Source organism: Myxocyprinus asiaticus, chromosome 50 (assembly GCF_019703515.2).
Source record: "Myxocyprinus asiaticus isolate MX2 ecotype Aquarium Trade chromosome 50, UBuf_Myxa_2, whole genome shotgun sequence".
Lineage (NCBI taxonomy): Eukaryota > Metazoa > Chordata > Actinopteri > Cypriniformes > Catostomidae > Myxocyprinus > Myxocyprinus asiaticus.
In genome coordinates, this window is record NC_059393.1 from 21,438,053 (window position 1) to 21,456,570 (window position 18,518).

Sequence of the window (18,518 nt, forward strand, 5' to 3'; positions counted from 1 at the left end):
GTCTTGCTTTGATAAAATAACAGAATGTAGCACCATTTGTAACAAACAACAATGCCTCAACCATTTGGAAGCAAATTTGTTGAAATAAACAAATAGAAAAAACTTATTGTTTTCATGTGATCCAAGACACTAAGAAAGTACAACCAATTAAATGGACGGTACATTTATTTCTCACGGCCTCATTTTGTTATGCGTAAAATATGACGTCTACCAGGACTGGTACTAGGATGGAGGTTAAGCAACAGATTGATCATCAATCAGTCCGGCTCAAGGAAAAACAAGGGGGGCAATACCCCAATACCCTTGATATGCAGGATAAACAAATGTTGCCAAATTTTAGTTCCTTGGCTATTTAGTCTCTATAGGGAACCTTAACTTGATTATATCTTTATATTTCTGAGCACTATGAGTTACGCATAGGCCCACATGGAATCTGTAGCTGTAGATTTCTACAGAACTTGAAAGCCCATTATTGACATTGTTCTATATATACCCTGTCCCTTTCCATGTTTGTAAATTAAATAACTTTGCCAAGTGAAGTATGGCTTCAGTTTTAAATTCATTCCAAATCCAATTTTCTCTTGAAAACTTGAAGAAATGCTAATAAAGTCAGTGACTCCATATGGGCCTGACTACGGTTTGCCTCAACCCCTGTACCACATTGAGGTTTTTAATGTATCATACATCAGAATGCATTGTAAATAAATACCAAAAAATAAATATGTAACAGTATGAACATCAGCGCAGCAGAAGCAACAGAAGCTCCGAGTTTGATGGATCCTCTTAGGTTAAGAAGCATGACTGCACATTACTTGTGTAAAAAATTGTTGACAGCAATTCCAGATAGTACCTTCATTATGTTTAAAAAGTGAGGTATATAGAGATCCATTCCCTAATAGCCGTAACCCGCATGTAAACTCCGGGGTAGCCGATGCGACCGCAGCCGTGACCCCAACTGGTCACCCCAGCCAGGAACCACTGGCCCTGGGGTTCATGGCACACCAGAGGTCCCCCTGAGTCTCCCTGCAGAAGAAAAGGCATGACATTTAAAGAAGTCCACAGAAAACCCAATGATATGGTTGAGTTACATAAGGCTGGGTTACGTAATCGGCTTAAGAAGCACTGTGGCTGTTTTAAGGTTAAAAAAAGACCATTATAGCATTAAATAGCATTGGTTAAGTGCAGCAGTGCTTTGTTGTAAGTGATTCAGATTTCTCTTACAACAAGGAGAATGTGCAACCGCTGATTTTTTGAAGTTAGCATTGTTGCAAATCACCATGAATTAAAAATTTGAGTGTTTGTTTTGGGGGTTTTAGTCTATGTCTGTTAGCTTTGAACTCATATATATCCTTGTGTACTTCTAAAGGCTGACAAAAGTAACTTTTAGCAGATATTGCATATTAAATATATAGTCTCTTGTGGGAAAACAGACCAGAAACATTTATGGCTCATTTTGGGCTACACCCATTGTTGTCCAATCAAATGCTATCTAGAAGAAAAAAAATCATACCACCTGCAACAAATTAGCCCAAACTTCTGGTTTCAAAATTAAACACATCAACACAGAAAATAAAACTGTGTTTCTGAAACTCTCAGTATTGTACAATTAAGTAAATGCACAACTTGATTCGATCTTCCAACCAGGTACTTACCATACATGTGTCCCTATCCCCCTGCATGGAGCCAGCACACATCATGTTGTCGGTAAGTTCAGCACCATAAGCTTGCTGGCAGTCCATCTGATCAATAACGCTAACCTGCGCTTTCTGCAGCAAATTGGTTATCATACCTAAAGTAGAACAAATGAAGACAGTCATAATGGACCATGTCAAACAAATAGTCTATACTATAACCAATTACATTGTTAAACAAAACGTAAAACTCGTAATAAATGTATTTTACTGTGTTTTCACACTTTGTATGTTTGTCCAAACCAAAATTCAGTTGTCCCTGTTACTGTATTGGGAATGGTCTACTTATCATACTGATTGGTCTGCAACTTTGTTTAATCGAACCACTAAAGCCACTAAGAAAAACCATTGACAAACCACAAACTCACCATCCTCCCTAACTGCGCCCCATCCCACGATGTAGCACTCCATTCTTTTCATAAAGGTATGGAAGGGAGAAGGCAAGCAAACAGTCTGGATGGTGTAGGACTTGGGGGCTGGGATGGAGAGCTCCACCAGGGCCACGTCAAAGTCCATGTTGGTGTTATTGAAAGCAGGGTGAGGGATGATCCTTTGCACTGGAATCGCCAGAGCACCCACTCCAGACCAAATGACTGAGCCAAGACTTACTGTCCAGCCAGCGGCATTCAGCTCGCTATTAAGATACCCCCCCACACAAACAGTTAGTATATTTAAATGTGCAGTTATCGAGCTACACAGGTTTTTGGGTAGTCAAGCTACAGTCTTCATCTGTCTGTCCACAAGGCATAATCGAATAATATCGAACGTTTTACTGACTAACCACTGTGTGGCGCCATGATGATTCTAATTGCCACTGGACTGTTTTCTGGTTTCTACACAAATGAGCAATCCAGACAGAGAACAACAACCATTTTAAGTGTTAGTTGGACTAAAAATTAGTTCAGGATCAACTTGTGGCAGTTGTTGGCTGTCATAACTCGAAGTAGTCATTGGTATCAACGTAACTATCCTTGGGCCATCACTTTACGTCATAAATCCACTCTTAAGTTTTTACGGGTGAGGCACTGTTAAAAAACAGTCATCAAGACTCTCTAAAGTATCTGCACTCATTTTACTAATTTAATACATTAAACATCACATTATCTGATAAGAACATGCGCTGATGCGAGCGAAAACACTGGAGACCAGAAAATGAAAAAGGCCTCCGTTATGAATCGTGCAACACTTCCGTGTTTTGAGAAAGGGTGGATAGCTCTTCCTTGTTTGTATTGCCTTGCGTCAAATACACTCTGTTGAGCATCATCTTTGTCTTTCAGATTATGTGCACGATGCCCAGGTTTATTGTGGTCCAATTAACATCTATACATGCTGGACAAAGCCGAGCCACAATCACATTACATCTGTCAGTTAGTACGACTTTTCAAAAATCGAACTTTGCAAAAAAAAATGTACATTACATTTTAAAAGACTAATTATTGCTGTAGTCCAACTGAAATCGAACTTTTAAAGTGCATGAAAAAATACTGACTACTTTTAATAAACACTTCCCTGTAGAGCAAGTTAGGTAGTCGTGGGTTACGTTTCAATGGTATATTACCCTCTGAAGCAGTGAGCTGCAGTTAGGAGCCATTTGCAGTGGATTAGCGTAGCTCCGCAGCGGTGAACACGCTGGTACTGCAGGCTGCCCACCCAAGGCCATTCACCTCTTCGGGCAGTGACGCCCCCAATGATCCTCTTTTGGCCCACGGCTGGACGGTGCCCGCAGTCTACAAAGAAAGTATGTGACCCTGATATTCTTGTTTCCGCAAGCTAGTTCAATGCTTGGTAGTTCATTACTAGCTCGTTCATAAGTTTGCCAACTTTTCGCCATGCAAAAACAGGATGCTTGAGCATTTTGAGCACTTCAATATGGGATTGAAAGCTTTGTGTCTCATATAGAAGCACTCAAAATGCTCAATCGTCCCATTTTTGCATGACGAAAAGTTAGCAAACCTATGAACTAGCTAGTGTTGATTAAGGGACGTTTGGCCACCCGCTAAAATACTGAACAATAGGCATCCCAGATGGGATGTCATCATTTCTGCTAAATTATGGGACATCCCGGCTAATACGATACTGATGGCAACCCCACTTCTTTAATTCAGGTACAAACCAAGGAAATAGACTTTACTGCATTGATTAAAAGGCACCAATTTGGGGGGCCTGGGAAGCTCAGCGAGTATTGACTCTGACTACCACCCCTGGAGTTGCAAGTTCAAATCCAGGGTGTGCTGAGGGACTCCAGCCAGGTCTCCTAAGCAACCAAATTGGCCTGGTTGCTAGGGAGGTTGAGTCACATGGGGAAACCACGTTGTGGTTGCGATTAGTGGTTCTCGCTCTCAATGGGGTGCGTGGTAAATTGTACATGGATCACGGAGAGTAGCATGAGCCTCCACATGCGGAGTCTCCATGGTGTCATGCACAACGAGCCACGTGATAAGATGCGAGGATTGACGGTCTCAATCAACTGAGACTTGTCCTCCGCCACCCGGACTGAGGTGAGTAACCGTGCCACCACGAGGACCTACTAAGTAGTGGGAAGTGGGCATTCCAAATTGGGGAGAAAAGGGGATAAAAATAAAAAATAAAAAAATAGAAAAAGGCACCAATTTATAAAACAGTTCACTTATTAAATACCAACTTAAAGCAAGAAACATACTCTTTGCAAGTACGCAAATGTAGTCGCAAATGCTTGGCCAATGCTTTGCAAGCATTTGGTCCCATTGTACAAACTTAACATGCATTCTTGTGTTACTGTGGTGGTGTAATAGAGTTACCTTCAAATGTCTGTGGCAATATTTTAGTAGCTTATATTAGAATAATTGCACAACTGAATTTTTTCTTACAAAGTTTCAGTTGGAGAGCACTTTGTTGTTTCTATCAACATGACAATAGTCAAAGTTATAAATTATGTTCTGGCACATTTCGGAATCCAATGACACACGAAACTGATCTTGCTTAAGTAACCTGTCCTGCTCGACCCACTCTGAGCGGGATCTGAACCAGCATCAGCCGGCATTGGAGGCAGGTGCGCAAATGAGGAGGCTAAAGGCTACTGCCTGTAGCGTCAGTCGCTAGTGTGCCTCTTAAGGCCAGGGGAGTAAGGTTTGCATAGGTTTCAAGCTGGCTCCCTCTACGCTTAGTTAGAAATGTCTGTGTTCACGTAATTGCAGAGAGTAGTTTCGGGTCTTAGTGTACCAGCTGTTTTGGAAAATGTCTTTGGCAAAACATACAACAAATTGTTTTAATCCATTATAGTACATACTAATGTAGTTAAAAGCAAGTTGCTATTTACCACAGTTTTTCTCATCTGCCTCATTGGAGCAGTCGACAACTTTGTCGCACTCTGGGTTTATCTTGCTTATACACACGCCTTCACCACAGTTATAATTACCACTGCAGTTCGCAGGTGAAAGGTTATATTCATTACTGGCGAAGTCAGAGGATAGTTCAATTGCTTTATCAAGGTGAACTGCAGTAGTTGTGACACTAGGGAAAGTGGGGGCAACATGAGCCGTTGCGGAATCGATGTAGCTTAGGATCCAGTTGCGGAGCTTGGTGACTCGGGAATAAACCCCAGGTTTGTTAATCTGTGCGCATCCCACTCCCCAACTCACCACACCCGCTAGGAAAAAACGTCCAGGGGTCACCTCACATACTAGAGGGCCCCCAGAGTCTCCCTGAGGACCAAAAAAACACAGTGTAAAAATTAATAATAACACAATATACTTTATATGGTAATATTTACTAATTGATCAAGCATTTGTTACCCTTACCTGACAGGAATCCACCTTCCCTTGAAGAAAACCAGCACACATCATGTTTTGTGTGACTGCCCCTCTGTAAACAGATGACTTGTTGCAGACTTTTGAATCAATGATCCGCACTATTGCCTTTTGTAATGTTGATGGCACATCACCTGCTCAGATACAAAGAACTGAAGTCATAAATCAGGCAATGATTACCTGATGCAGCATGTTCTGGAATTATAACATCTAGATTTAAAGGTGCACTAAATGTACACATACTTCCACCAAGGTACAGCAAACTTAAATGGACCTTTAGAATCTTTGGCAACACTTTATTTTACAGTGTCAGGGTTGCATATTTAACACGTTACATATTGTTTTATGTGAGTGCTGTTTGATCATGCAAAACTTAGCACCACAATCCTAGGGAAGCCAGGTTGGTTGCTAGGGTGTTCCGGATGGTTGCAATGATGCTATTTTGTGGTCTCTGATATTCTGTTAAAGGTGCTGTAAGCAATTTTTTTTTTCATGGAAAAGTATGCAAAAAATGTTCCTACTCCCTTAAAGATATTAATGAAATAAGTGTTCTGAGATATCTCACCGGTCTCTGTGACAGCTGTGAGTTTGTAAACAGCAAACAAAAATGTGTCCGCGGACATTGACACTTTTCACCTGTCAATCATTTTGCTCGTTCTCATAGTGTTGTATTTGAAGTGGATCATTGAGGCTATGATTCATAATTTTTGTCAGTTGAGGGCGCTATTGTGCCACTGTTGAATCTGACAACCACAGGCGAAAACAATGCTACTCATTTGTTCGGTTTTGGTCTAAAAAAAAGATTTTTTTAGGGCGGGGTTTTGGAATTAGGGAGCATGGCTTATTCAACGGCTCAGTCACGTTAAAGCTTCAGAATTCTGAAATCGCTTATAGCACCTTTAAGTCAAAGTAAGCCTACGGGATTTTTGTCCACCCATTATATCGTCCACCAGGCGAAAGTCAGATTGCTTAGAAAAGTAATAGCACACCTCTCCTCAACAAGCTGCATGATATGAGGTGACGTTCTTATGAGTTTAATACTTAGGGTTTGGACAAGTGTAATACTTAAGTTTAGGGGTTTGTTCAAGTATAAGCAATAGTAATAGTGATGCTTGCCTAACGCTGCGTTCCTTTTAAGGTGGATTTAGGATATTCCTACTTGATATCTCCGATCTCAGACCATAAGGGCATTCCACTGCCCAATATTCGGAAGATGATGTATAATGAAACAAAACTGCAACACTCCTGTTGACTTAGCAATCTAAGATATGTCCTTGCCACAAAATTGTGAAGGATAAACAAATGCTATCCTATGCTAGAATTTGTTTTACACGTGTACACAATTAACAAAAATGATTAAAATGTACTGTGTTTTTAACACCTGTTTCTGCAAACGTTTGCTAAACAAGTTTTATTATCATGTAATGTATGAACTTTGACCCATTGATGTATTTTATTTGCATATTGCAAGTGAAAGTTTATCATAAACTTTGTACATATCCCTAAGTGGTGCCATGTTCGTGTGATGTCCTGCACCTGCAAATCACCAAACTGGAGTTGTGGCTTTTTGTACCAGTTCCCAAGTTGGATGTTCGACTTCAAATGGTTCTGTTGCACTTTTATAAATAGGAAGTTGAAAATCCGGACTTTCCAAGTTCAATGAAACGCAGCATTAGCAGGTAACACTAAATAGTCACATTCTTCTCTCAAAACCTCTAAACAATTTTTATACTATTATGGAGACATCCCATGATGGTGTGGTGTCAAAAATAGCATCTGAACATATTAATTATAGCATCAGACCAAATTAAGTTCTTTATTTTTACAAACAATTTACAAAAAGGAAACAGTTAGCTTAGGCATTAGCATAATAGCTCAGGATGGAAAGATGATTTTCATTTATTTAGGGGTTTGATCAGATCCACAACCCAAAGTAAGAGCAAAAATAATAGTTTAGCTTACCTTAGCAAGCACCACAATTTTTTTTTTTTTTACATCTTGACTTTACTTGATAATATTTTTTACAGTTTTCTTGAGATCCATGAAAAATCAAACAAATGTGTGGGAGAAATTCATTTATTGATCACTACACTGCATTTATGATATAAACGTATAAAAGTTGAATATTAATCCCTAAGGTATAAGAATGATATTTTAGAATGAGAGTTGTTGACTATGATTCTGCTGATGTGTGTGTGTGTCTAGGCCTTGACAAAGGAACTCAGAGCTGTCTCTGAGGCGCCAAGTGGCTAAGACAAAGACTTGAGGTGCATTCACACGTTATCACATGAATCATAAGGGTCAATATGCCCTGTTTCCATCTAGACATGTTGTTTGTTTAAAGAGATGTAATGAATCAGAGTTAATCCTTAGAACTGCTAGATGTGCAAGAATCCTTGACTCAAATATACAAATTGTGTTTGGTTGATTTTGCTTGTGTGACTCTCCGCTCAAGCCTTTTGCATTTATGTATGAGAACTTCACCTGGTACCGAATAAACTGTCTTCTCTTGGGAAAAGATACAAAGACTTCTCTTGAGTCTTTCTTTATTGGATAATTTCCTGACAAATTTTCTGAAGCTTTCCACCCCAACAATATACTCACTCGTGTACTGACTGAGAGCTCCCCAACCAGAGACGATGCAGTTCTGTCCAGGACTGAAAATGTGAGAGGATGATGGGATACAGACTGGCTGAATGTAAGGGCTGAACTTCAAGGGTGTTTCCAACTCCAGTACAGTCACGTCACTGTCCGTCGTCATGGGATCATAGTCTGGAGAGACGGTCAAGGACTTGATGTTTAGCGTGGTGGCCTCTCCTTCCTCTCCACTGACCAGATTGGCTCCTATTAGAGCCGTCCAATCTTTGGGGTTGTTCTCTCTTTGACATTTAAGGAAGACATATTCAGTAGACATTGAGAATTGGTGCTGAGGGTGGGATTGTTAAAGAAATGAAAATTGTTTCCTCACGTTTCAAAACAATGAGCGGCGCTCACAAGCCAGCGATTGTTGATGATGGAGGCCCCACAGGTATGGCGGCCACGTAGTCTCAGACTGACCTGCCAGGGTAGCTCACCATGATGGGCATTCTCGCCCCCTACAACGCGGCTACCCATGGCTGGACGTGTTCCACAGGCTATAAGAAAAACAGTGGTTATTAACCAAAGAACGACATAATATAAACTAGTCTATATTTTCAGAAAATATGAGTGGTGCTGGCCTGTACAAATCGTGCCACCAAGATGCTTGGTGTTCTGGGTGGATGCTAGCACATTGTTAAGTGGCTACTATGGTGTTCTGGCTAATTGCTTGGTGGTTACTTACTAATCCAAGTCAAAAGAGCTCACTTCCAAGTGTTTATGGTTTTCTGGTCTAGTCAATGTTTTAGCATAACAGCTCAAGATAGCAAGATGGTGAAACTTACAGCAAAAGGCTTCATCCGAACCATCTACGCAGTCGGATATAAAGTCACACTCTGGGTTTGGCTTTGTGATGCACTCGCCATTGTCACAAGTGAATGTGTTCTCAGGACATTTACCTGCAGTAAAGCATCCAGACCTATTATCTAAGCATGTACAGATATGATTGACATTTATGTAATATTGTCACATTCCATCTTACTCATGTCATTCCCGATCTCATAGAATGACTTTCCACTTGCCCCTGAAATAACAAAACAAAAAATAGTAAAAATTAAACTATTATTATCAACTAACTGCTGCAAAAACCCTAAGGTGGTTAGCTTGTTTACTAGCCTGGCCAAGCTGGTTACACTGGTCTATTTTGATTGCTTTAGAGTGGTTTTGGGTACGTGTCAGCTGGTCAGGTTTGGAGGCCATTTAGAATAAACCAGCTAAGACCGGCAAACCAATAATTTTTTTTAACAGGGTAGGAAATAAGGACAGTTGCAAATGTTATAAACTGCTACAAATGACCATTGTACCAAGAAGGATGATGCTACTGATCTCTCCGTATTCTGGAACTGCGATGGGTTTTCCATTCAACATGACCTTCAATCCAGAGCGGAGGAGATCTTGAATTAAGTTCTCTGTGTAACCCTGGGCATGAGCGATCCGAAAGACCAAACGAAAAGTGGTCATCACATTCGCGTTGATGTTCCTGAAAGATATTACAAACTCTATCTATAAGACCAAAGTGTATCCAAAGACAAGGTGGTAGCTAGATGATTGGCCTCATTCTGCGAACCCTACTCTTCAGTAGCAACAAATTCGCTCATGTGAGAGTTTCCGCAGAATGAGTCACCATCTAGCCATTTCAAAGAGACAATTCTCACCACCAAACGTTAATATATTGTGCAGTTAAATATCTTTAAAAAAAAAATGGCATATTAGCAATGTACCTACCCATAAGCAACAATCTGGCAGTCTGTAAAATGATGTGCCACTGAAGAGGCGCTAAAGATATTCTTTATCTGTAAATTAGTGAAACCGACATCATGCGTCAGTTTGTTTAAATCACACAAAATGACAAAAATGTCTGTATTCAACATTACAACATTTTTGGCCTGAAGTGTGGAATTTTTCAAATGGATCTGCAATGTTTTCAAAATGGTTTTCGGAGGGAAATCCATCTTCCATTGGTAGGACAAACAGATGGTGAAATTCCCATTCCAGACGCATACATTGGTTGAGCAAATGTTGCTGTTGGGTTTTGATAGCACCACAGCGTTTACACGTTTTGGGTGAAATTAACTTCTAAATAGCTAACTTATAGTTGTCTCTGCATATTAAGCTGTGATGAAAGAAAGTATTACGAAACATCGAAAAAATTGCACACTTCACTATTAACATTCATAGCCTCTACTCAGCTCATACCTTTGCTTTCAGAGTTGCGGACAAAACTAGAGAGAATCCTGATGTTTTATCTTGTAGGTCTGGGTCATAACTGAGCCCTTGTAATTCCACTGTCTCCATGAAATAATGTTCTTCTGGTACTAAGTAAGCTAAACAAAAAAATAGGGTTTGATTCAGTTTGATATTAAAAATCAGTGAGCCCACATTTCAAAGTTTGTTTGATAGACTAAAATCATTTGGGGCCATGGCCAGATCTAATAGGGGGCTAGGAAGGGCATTGTCCCCCCCCAGATTTACCTCAAACACATAACCCCCCAACATACAAGTACCCCAACAAATATTTCATGCTAGTACCGGCCCTGATGCATATACTTTTAGAAGTAGACTTCTAGCATATTGATGGCTTAGAAGCTAACAGATATGGAATAAAAGCCACAAAAATCCAATTCTGATTTAATTGGGTCTTTAAGATAAATGGTTTGTGTCTTACCTGTCATGAAACCCACAGCAGCTCCAATGATGAGCAGAATCAGTATGGCAGCTATTGTGAAACATTTGCACGAGGAGAAGTGAGCTGGCTTTGGATTGCCCTCAGGCCACTTATTCAAATCCTTCTTCTCCATTTCAGTCTAGACAAATACCTGCAACACAACCTGGACATCCAAACTCTAAAACACAAGAAGACATGGAGGTATAATATAGAGACAGGTGACCATTTAAACCAGTTCATCTCCTAGCAACACCTTCATAATCACTAAGGGTTTGGATTATTAAGATCTCAGACGTATAAGAGCGTCCTATGGGAACTGTGAGTGAAAATCACCTTGTGGGATGCCAAAGTATTATTTTACTGGCCATAGAATTAAACAATAAAAGGAGTGGTTCCAAGAAGCCAAAACAAACCTCTGTCAATTCAGAAATGTTATATCACAGAAATATGAAGCTCTCTGTTCCAGATAGTATGGATATAGTTACTCATTATTGCAGGGTTGTAAATGCCACAACAACTCTCTCATTACATATGGACTTGCCAAAATATACAGTAAACTGGGAGTCTACTTCTATGCCAATTAAAACTTGAATTGCAAATATATTGTCTTCTTGCATGCAGTGCAACCGTTTTGGCATGCATTTTGACAAAGCTGTACAATATGTTCCAATTAAAACATAAATATAATGGCTATTTTATGTATATTTTAAGGTATCTACTGTATGTATAATATATGTAATATTATAGTATATATAGTATATATAATACTGTATATGTAATGTGTATACAGTATATTTAACACATTATATAATAAAATATTTAAATAAAAAATAAATGAATATGATGATTAATGGATAAATGAAAGAAATAAATGAAAGAAGAAAAAAAACAGTTTAAGTCACTAAAGTATTCAAATACTATTCAGAAGAGCTTAACACAAACAACAGTATCGTTTGCAAAGAAATATTAAGCCTACTGTTCTAGATAGTATAGATGCCACCAAAACTCTCATATTGCATGCAAAAAACAAAACAAAAAAAAAAGGATAAAAAGAAAGAAAGAAAAGAAAAGAAAAAAGTGCAAGGATACTGACTATATGCCAGTAAAACTTAACATGCAAAAATATTATGTTTTTAAATATAAGGCATGCAAAAACAGCGCATCAGTGTGCTAAATTTGTGTAAACAGTGAAATATATTCCAAATAAAATGTAAATATAACAACATAAAAATAATATAAAATGTAACAAAAAACAAAACAAAAAAAAGAACATTTTATATATATATATATATATATATATATATATATATATATATATATATATATATATATATATATATAATTAAATAATTGAAATAAAAACTATAAACTTTTATGCGACCTAAGAATGAAAATACTATTCAGTAGAATATACACAAAGTAATACAAATGACATTATTGGTTGTGCAAGCTACAGCTATTTAGAGTTTCAAAGTGCATAAAAAGTCTCATTCTAGGACGAATAACTTGTTAACTAGTCTAAAAAGAGATGTTACTCACCGTTTCAGACCTCATTTGGTCAATGAGGCATCTGATCAATAACTATCCGAGGAAACACGCGATGTGGATGCTCACTGTACAGAATGCAGCGCTGTTATGAGTTCAGCTCTCTTATGGGCGTGGCTTTACGCAGGTTAGCGTGTAATCTCATCTCTGATTGGTCGATGCCGCAGCATCGAAATAAACTTCTTTTTTTCCCTCGACAGAATCTGCAAAAATGACTAAACAATTTTCAACAAACATTAAAGCACTTCGTTAAATCAGCAAAGTCTCACAAAGTTGTTTAAAGAAGTTTGAAGGATTAAAAGAAACAATAGACAGTTCTTGGGAGGGGTTAAGTGACACAATCTAAAAAAGTACAACATTTAGTAGGGATAACAGGGATTAGGGTGCACTCCAAAGCTTTACTGCAATACAGTACATTTACTGATATTTTCTTTTTTAATGTTCAAATTTTATCTGGTAAATCTCCTTAAAAAATGTATTATTTAAAAAAAAAAAAAAAAATTATATTTAATTTATATGTATTTATTTCATTTTTATTGTGTTGTATTTAGCTGTAAAATCTATACTTTATTTTTCTTAATATATATATATATATATATATATATATATATATATATATATATATATATATATATAGGGTGGCCCAAAAAAATGGGGCCACTATGTTTGATTGCTCATATCTTAAAAATGCATAAAGGCATTTGCACGATTTTTGGCGTACTTCTACGACTTTTTGTAATCAACAAATAAATAAATAAATCGTTTGGCCCCCCCAAAAAACAGGGCCACATGGCGAAAGAGAAGCACCTAAGTTTGCGGCAACTGAAAACTTAGCTAAATTATTTACTTATTTATTTCTTTGTAGCAAGTTTTTGCTCACTATGACGTCACAGTGACATCATTTTGTTGTTTACAAAAAGTCGTAGAAGTATGCCAAAAATCGTACAAATGACTCTATGCATTATTTTTTTATTTTCCTTTTTTCTCCCCAATTTGGAATGCCCAATTCCCAATGCGCTCAAAGTCCTCATGGTGACATAGTGACTCACCTCAATCTGGGTGGCGGAGGATGAATCTCAGTTCGCGCATCTTATCACATGGCTTGTTGAGCACGTTGCCGCGGAGACATAGTGCATGTGGAGGCTTCACGCTATTCTCCGCGGCATCCACACATAACTCACCATGCGCCCCACTGAGAACGAGAACCACATTATGGCAACCACGAGGAGGTTTTTATATATATAAAATATATTTATATATATATTAAATATATAAAAATTATTATATATATATTGTATATATAATTATACCATTACCGTTATACTGTGTGAGAAACCGCTTCAAACCATGCAGGAGGCGTGAGAATGATTCCGAGTGAATCACAAACTGATTCAGATCATTTTGCCAACCCGTTTGATCAATCCATTGAAAAGAACTGACTCAAACGAGTGATTAATTTGCGAATCGGGCATCGCTAGTTCTGATTCTAAGGCGACAGAACATATTCTACAAAGATTTTAGCCAGTCAACAGTCCATCTTTACAGAATAGTGACTTACAGGGTTACAATAACCGACAGTTGCTTGAAAAATCCTGATTTACTTAAAAAAGTACAAATTAAATAAAAAAGCAAAACAGGAAAAGACTAAATCATTCGGGACATGGTCAGGTCAAACTGGCCCCTGTTGCCCCCCTAAAGGTCACATCCTAGTACCGGCCCTGGGAGCAGGATGTTTTGCCCTAGCATTACCCCTATATTTCCTCATATATTTTCATTTATATTTCTCTTAGCTTGTAGGTTAAATTTGTTGCAGAAAATGCAGACTGAAAGAGATACAACAAGACCGCCTCTCCATAGAATGTGAATGACCTGGAATTGTATTAGTAGTTGGCACGGCTTCAGACAGGATCTCCACTTACAAACCCCTCTAAAGTTAACCACCAGTAATAGACCCTTAACCACTATAACTGTTACCCAATAAAGCCCAGACTCTGATGCCAGAGCACACCGATAAAATCTGGAAAGTCCTGCTGTTCAAAAGAGCACCAGCAACGCAAAACACACTGAGCCTTTCATGCATTACAGTAAAACAGTATCCGCTTTTAAAAACAGATGCGCAAATGCACGTTTTTAAAGTATTGCATTAAATATCAGAGGGAAAACTATACTATATTCACTAGTATATTGACATACATAAGTTTCCCACCTAAAGTAAAGGGACAAGCAAGTCTTTGTGGCTGTGCTTAGAGGCATGAATGGCTAATATCACTCGATCTGATTGCCATTGGAAAGTTTCTCCTCTTGGTGGGAAAACCCTTGTTTCCAAGCTTAGAAAATGCAATGGTAAAATGTGTGAACGAAGGGTGTAGGTGTAACACGAGGGATCATTTCTATACATGTGAGTGTAATGTATTGCTGCTACGCTTTTTAAAATGTATGGGACACACAAAAAAACAACTTCGACATGACCCTCATTTGTTTTTATCCCCCTTTTCTTCCCAATTTGGAATGCCCAATTCCCACTACTTAGTAGGTCCTCGTGGTGGCACGGTAACTCACCTCAATCAGGGTGGCAAAGGACAAGTCTCAGTTGCCTCTGCTTCTGAGACAGTCAATCCACGCATGTTAATCACGTGGCTTGTCATGCATGACACCACGGAGACTTACAGCATGTGGAGACTCATGCTACTCTCCGCAATCCACGCACAACTTACCACATGCCCCATTGAGAGCGAGAACCCCTAATCGTGACCACGAGGAGGTTACCCCATGTGACTCTACCCTCCCTAGCAACCGGCCCAATTTGGTTGCTTAGGAGACCTGGCTGGAGTCACTCAGCACACCCTGGATTCAAACTCGTGACTCCAGGGGTGTCAGCGTAAATACTCGCTGAGTTACCCAGGCCCCCACGACTCTCATTTGTTAAAAAAAAAATCCAGGTTACAGTGAGGCACTTACAATGGAAGTGAATGGGGCCAGTCAGTAAACGTTAAAATGCACACCGTTTCAAAAGTATAGCCACAAAACATAAACAATATCTGTGTTAACATGACTGTAGTGCGATAAGATAACTTACTCACCTCATCTATGTAAAGTTATATCCAATACCGGGATTAGGGGGTTTTGTTGTCATGGCAACAAAATTGTTAAAAAAAAAAAAGACTTCACACAGCTAAGATTAAGCAATTATATCACACTAAAATCATGTTAATATGTATGTTTACGGTTTGTGGCTTTATTTTTGAAACAGTGTGCATTTATAGCATTTACTGACTGGCCCCATTCACTTCCATTGTAAGCACCTCACTGCAACTGCAATATTTTGCTTTTTTAAAATAAATGAGGGGTGAGTCAAAATTATTTTTCATAGAAATCAAAATTATGCCACAAATGCTGCATTATGCTTCACTTGTATTGAACCCAGAATATTCCTTTGGAAAGACTGCACTTAATGAAAAGCAAATCCAAGAAAAAACAATTTAAGAACTGATGTTTTGACTAATGAATTTCCTTGAATTTTCCAGTAATCCACAACTACTGGATATTTATTTAAACAAGTTATTTAATAGAGATTGCACTCACAAACACTAAAATCTGGTCATTGTTACTACAATTTTTTTGATTTTTTTTTTACATTTACTTTTCCAATTAACAAATAATTATCAAAGATTTATATTTGAACTCAATCATTTTTACTCAATTACAACTTGATAACTGCAGAAAAAAATATTCCCCCAAAAGGGTCCCAGAATTGAGTCTATATAGTCACTTGAACACAGGAGTTAATTTTGTGTACCGGTATGTTAAACAGAGGAGGGAACACCATTAAGGTAAACGACAATCTGTTATCTGAAGGCGTCTAGTTGTATTCAAACGTAAGCCACTGTAAACAGTTTCCATTAAGAATATATAGTGCTTTCCTATGTCTTAATTTGGGTGTCTACAAAAGCTTAAAACAAAAACAAGCCTGTGGGATCCACCCTTTGAGGTACAGTCGTAAACGTAGTTTTTGCTTAAATTAGAAAAGATGAAATCCCACATGTTTATTAATGTCCAAATTAACTTCAATATTAAAACACTGAAAGAACCAGTGGAACACCATGTGTCCATTTTCATAAACAGAAAACATGTCACATATTTCAAAAATCATAATCAACACACAAAAAACAGACCAATACGTTTGAGTTTCATAAACTGCAGAAACATAACCAACAAAAAAACAGTAATCCTGAGTCTAAATACAAAATGTTACTTTTTTTTTTTTCAAATCGGTGACATCACTATCCATGATTTCAGACCTAACAAAAAGCCATCCACAGTAGTGGTTCCCTACCCTGTTCCTGGTGGCCCCCCCAACACAACACATTTTGGATATCTTATCAAACACACCTGATTCAACTTATCCACTCATTAGTGGAGACTCAAAGACCTGAATTGGGTGTGTCAGAAAAGAAAGATATACAAAACGTGCAGTGTTGGGGGGCCTCCAGGAACAGAGTTGAGAACTGAATGCAAGAAAACAACATTGTGTCTCTATGTGCATTAGTGTGTATATTATCCGTCCTGCTGTTGAATGAAAGGGTTTGGAATGGCTTCCATCCCGTCCTGTGGACAGATTAGCACAACGGATGTCCCTCGACACACAACCAGACCAAGCTGCCTGGTGTCTTCAGTCAACTTATACTGGTCATCAGGATCTGTGTGAAAACAATCAGGAATCATAACAATTCTAGAAAAGCTTTGAAATCAAAAAATGCTCATGGAAAGTACAAACGATCAATTATTAAAGAGATAGTTCACCCCAAAATGAAAATTCTCTCATCATTTACTCACCCTCATGCCATCCCAGATGTGTATGACTTTCTTTCTTCTGCAGAACACAAGTGAAGATTTTTAGAAGAATATCTCAGCTCTGTAAATCCATACAATGCAAGTGAACGGTGACCAGAACTTTGAAGCTCCAAAAAGCACATAAAGGCAAAATAAAAGTAATCCATAGGACTCCAGTGGTTTAATCCATGTCTTCAGAAGTGATATGATAGGTGTAGGTGAGAAACAGATCAATATTTAAGTCCTTTTTTACTATATATCTCCAATTTCACATACTATTGTTTTTTGGCGATTTGCATTCTTTGTGCATATTGCCACCTACTGGGCAGGGAGGAGAATTTATAGTAAAAAAATACTTAAATGCTTATCTGTTTCTCACCCACACCTGTCATATCACTTAAGAAGACATGGATTAAACCACTGGAGTCGTATGGATTACTTTTATGCTGCCTTTATGTCCTTTTTTTGAGCTTCAAAGTTCTGGCCACCATTCACTTGCATTGTATGGACCTACAGAGAAGAAAGTCAGTCATAGACACCTGGGATGACATAAGGGTGAGTAAATGATGAGAATTTTCATTTTGGGGTAAACTATCCCTTTAACACTCACCTCGCATGTATTCAATGGTGCCATCCAGCACAAGGTTTAACAGCGGGTCGAAGCCTTTTAAGACACCACTAGCTGAGCGTCAGAAATGAAATGGACAGACATGTTATTTTATTAAATTAGATAAATACTAAAATTATTTTACTTTATGATATACGAGGTAAATGTTCAAATCTGGAGAATAGCTATGTTCAAATGTACTGAATAAATAATAATTAAGACTCTAATCTCTAATAACTTGATACTAAAGAGATAATTTGTCTGACCTGTCATAATTTAATCAACAAAGTGTTAATTAATGTTGATTAATGTCAAAAATATGAATAATAGGTAATATCTCTCACCTTCACGACCACCTTGGAACTTAACTCTGATATGTTTGTCGATGTATTTCGACAAATCGAAAATACTCTCCTTCTTTTTCTTCTCTTTATCCTGAAAATTAAAGCCACAATTGTATATATATATATATATATATATATATATATATATATATATATATATATATATTAGACCCGTCTGATTTTTACGTTGCTTAGCCCAATAATGCACAGTACATCAAAACCACAATATCTAGCTCTAGAATGAACCATTTAAAAATAAATGTGCACAACACATTTCTGTGTTTACACGATTATTTATCAAAGCCGCGTGTTTATATAGTGAACGGTGTTGAAGCGTTTGCGCTACTCACCGCCATGTTCAAACCTGCTTTATGTCCCGCCCACTTCGTGTTCAACTTTGACGTCTGCCACTCG

General features: G+C 38.1%; 2 protein-coding genes across 2 annotated transcripts; both read right to left on the bottom strand.

Annotated features, from left to right (window-relative positions):
• Positions 1–96: 96 nt before the first annotated feature.
• tmprss9 (transmembrane serine protease 9) lies at positions 97–12,579 on the bottom strand. The gene is made up of 15 exons (XM_051695469.1): positions 12,318–12,579; positions 10,779–10,956; positions 10,310–10,437; positions 9,839–9,906; positions 9,418–9,593; positions 9,096–9,137; positions 8,899–9,012; positions 8,445–8,610; positions 8,081–8,355; positions 5,468–5,610; positions 4,987–5,371; positions 3,250–3,418; positions 2,060–2,325; positions 1,653–1,789; positions 97–1,023 (listed from the first exon to the last, which is right to left on the bottom strand). Exons 2-15 carry the CDS (start codon positions 10,909–10,911, stop codon positions 862–864), a joined length of 2,364 nt encoding a protein of 787 aa, XP_051551429.1. The 5' UTR covers positions 10,912–10,956; positions 12,318–12,579; the 3' UTR covers positions 97–861.
• Positions 12,580–15,830: 3,251 nt separating this feature from the next.
• On the bottom strand, positions 15,831–18,514 carry lsm7 (LSM7 homolog, U6 small nuclear RNA and mRNA degradation associated). Its single transcript, XM_051695482.1, has 4 exons — positions 18,455–18,514; positions 18,105–18,195; positions 17,764–17,835; positions 15,831–17,020 (listed from the first exon to the last, which is right to left on the bottom strand). The coding sequence occupies exons 1-4, from the start codon at positions 18,458–18,460 to the stop codon at positions 16,878–16,880; spliced, it is 312 nt and encodes a 103-aa protein (XP_051551442.1). The 5' UTR covers positions 18,461–18,514; the 3' UTR covers positions 15,831–16,877.
• Between the last annotated feature and the right edge of the window lie 4 nt (positions 18,515–18,518).

What these genes read in the sequence shown, in the direction of transcription:
- tmprss9 (XM_051695469.1), bottom strand. Translation starts at nt 10,911, where the DNA reads ATGGAGAAGAAGGATTTGAATAAGTGGCCTGAGGGCAATCCAAAGCCA. An exon ending in GGCAGATGAGAAAAACTGTG is followed by an intron (nt 3,419 to 4,986) that starts GTAAATAGCAAC and finishes CTTTCTTTGTAG; the next exon opens with ACTGCGGGCACCGTCCAGCC. An exon ending in GGGATAGGGACACATGTATG is followed by an intron (nt 1,024 to 1,652) that starts GTAAGTACCTGG and finishes TTTCTTCTGCAG; the next exon opens with GGAGACTCAGGGGGACCTCT.
- lsm7 (XM_051695482.1), bottom strand. An exon ending in GTTCCAAGGTGGTCGTGAAG is followed by an intron (nt 17,836 to 18,104) that starts GTGAGAGATATT and finishes TCTGACGCTCAG; the next exon opens with CTAGTGGTGTCTTAAAAGGC. An exon ending in CACCATTGAATACATGCGAG is followed by an intron (nt 17,021 to 17,763) that starts GTGAGTGTTAAA and finishes GTTTTCACACAG; the next exon opens with ATCCTGATGACCAGTATAAG.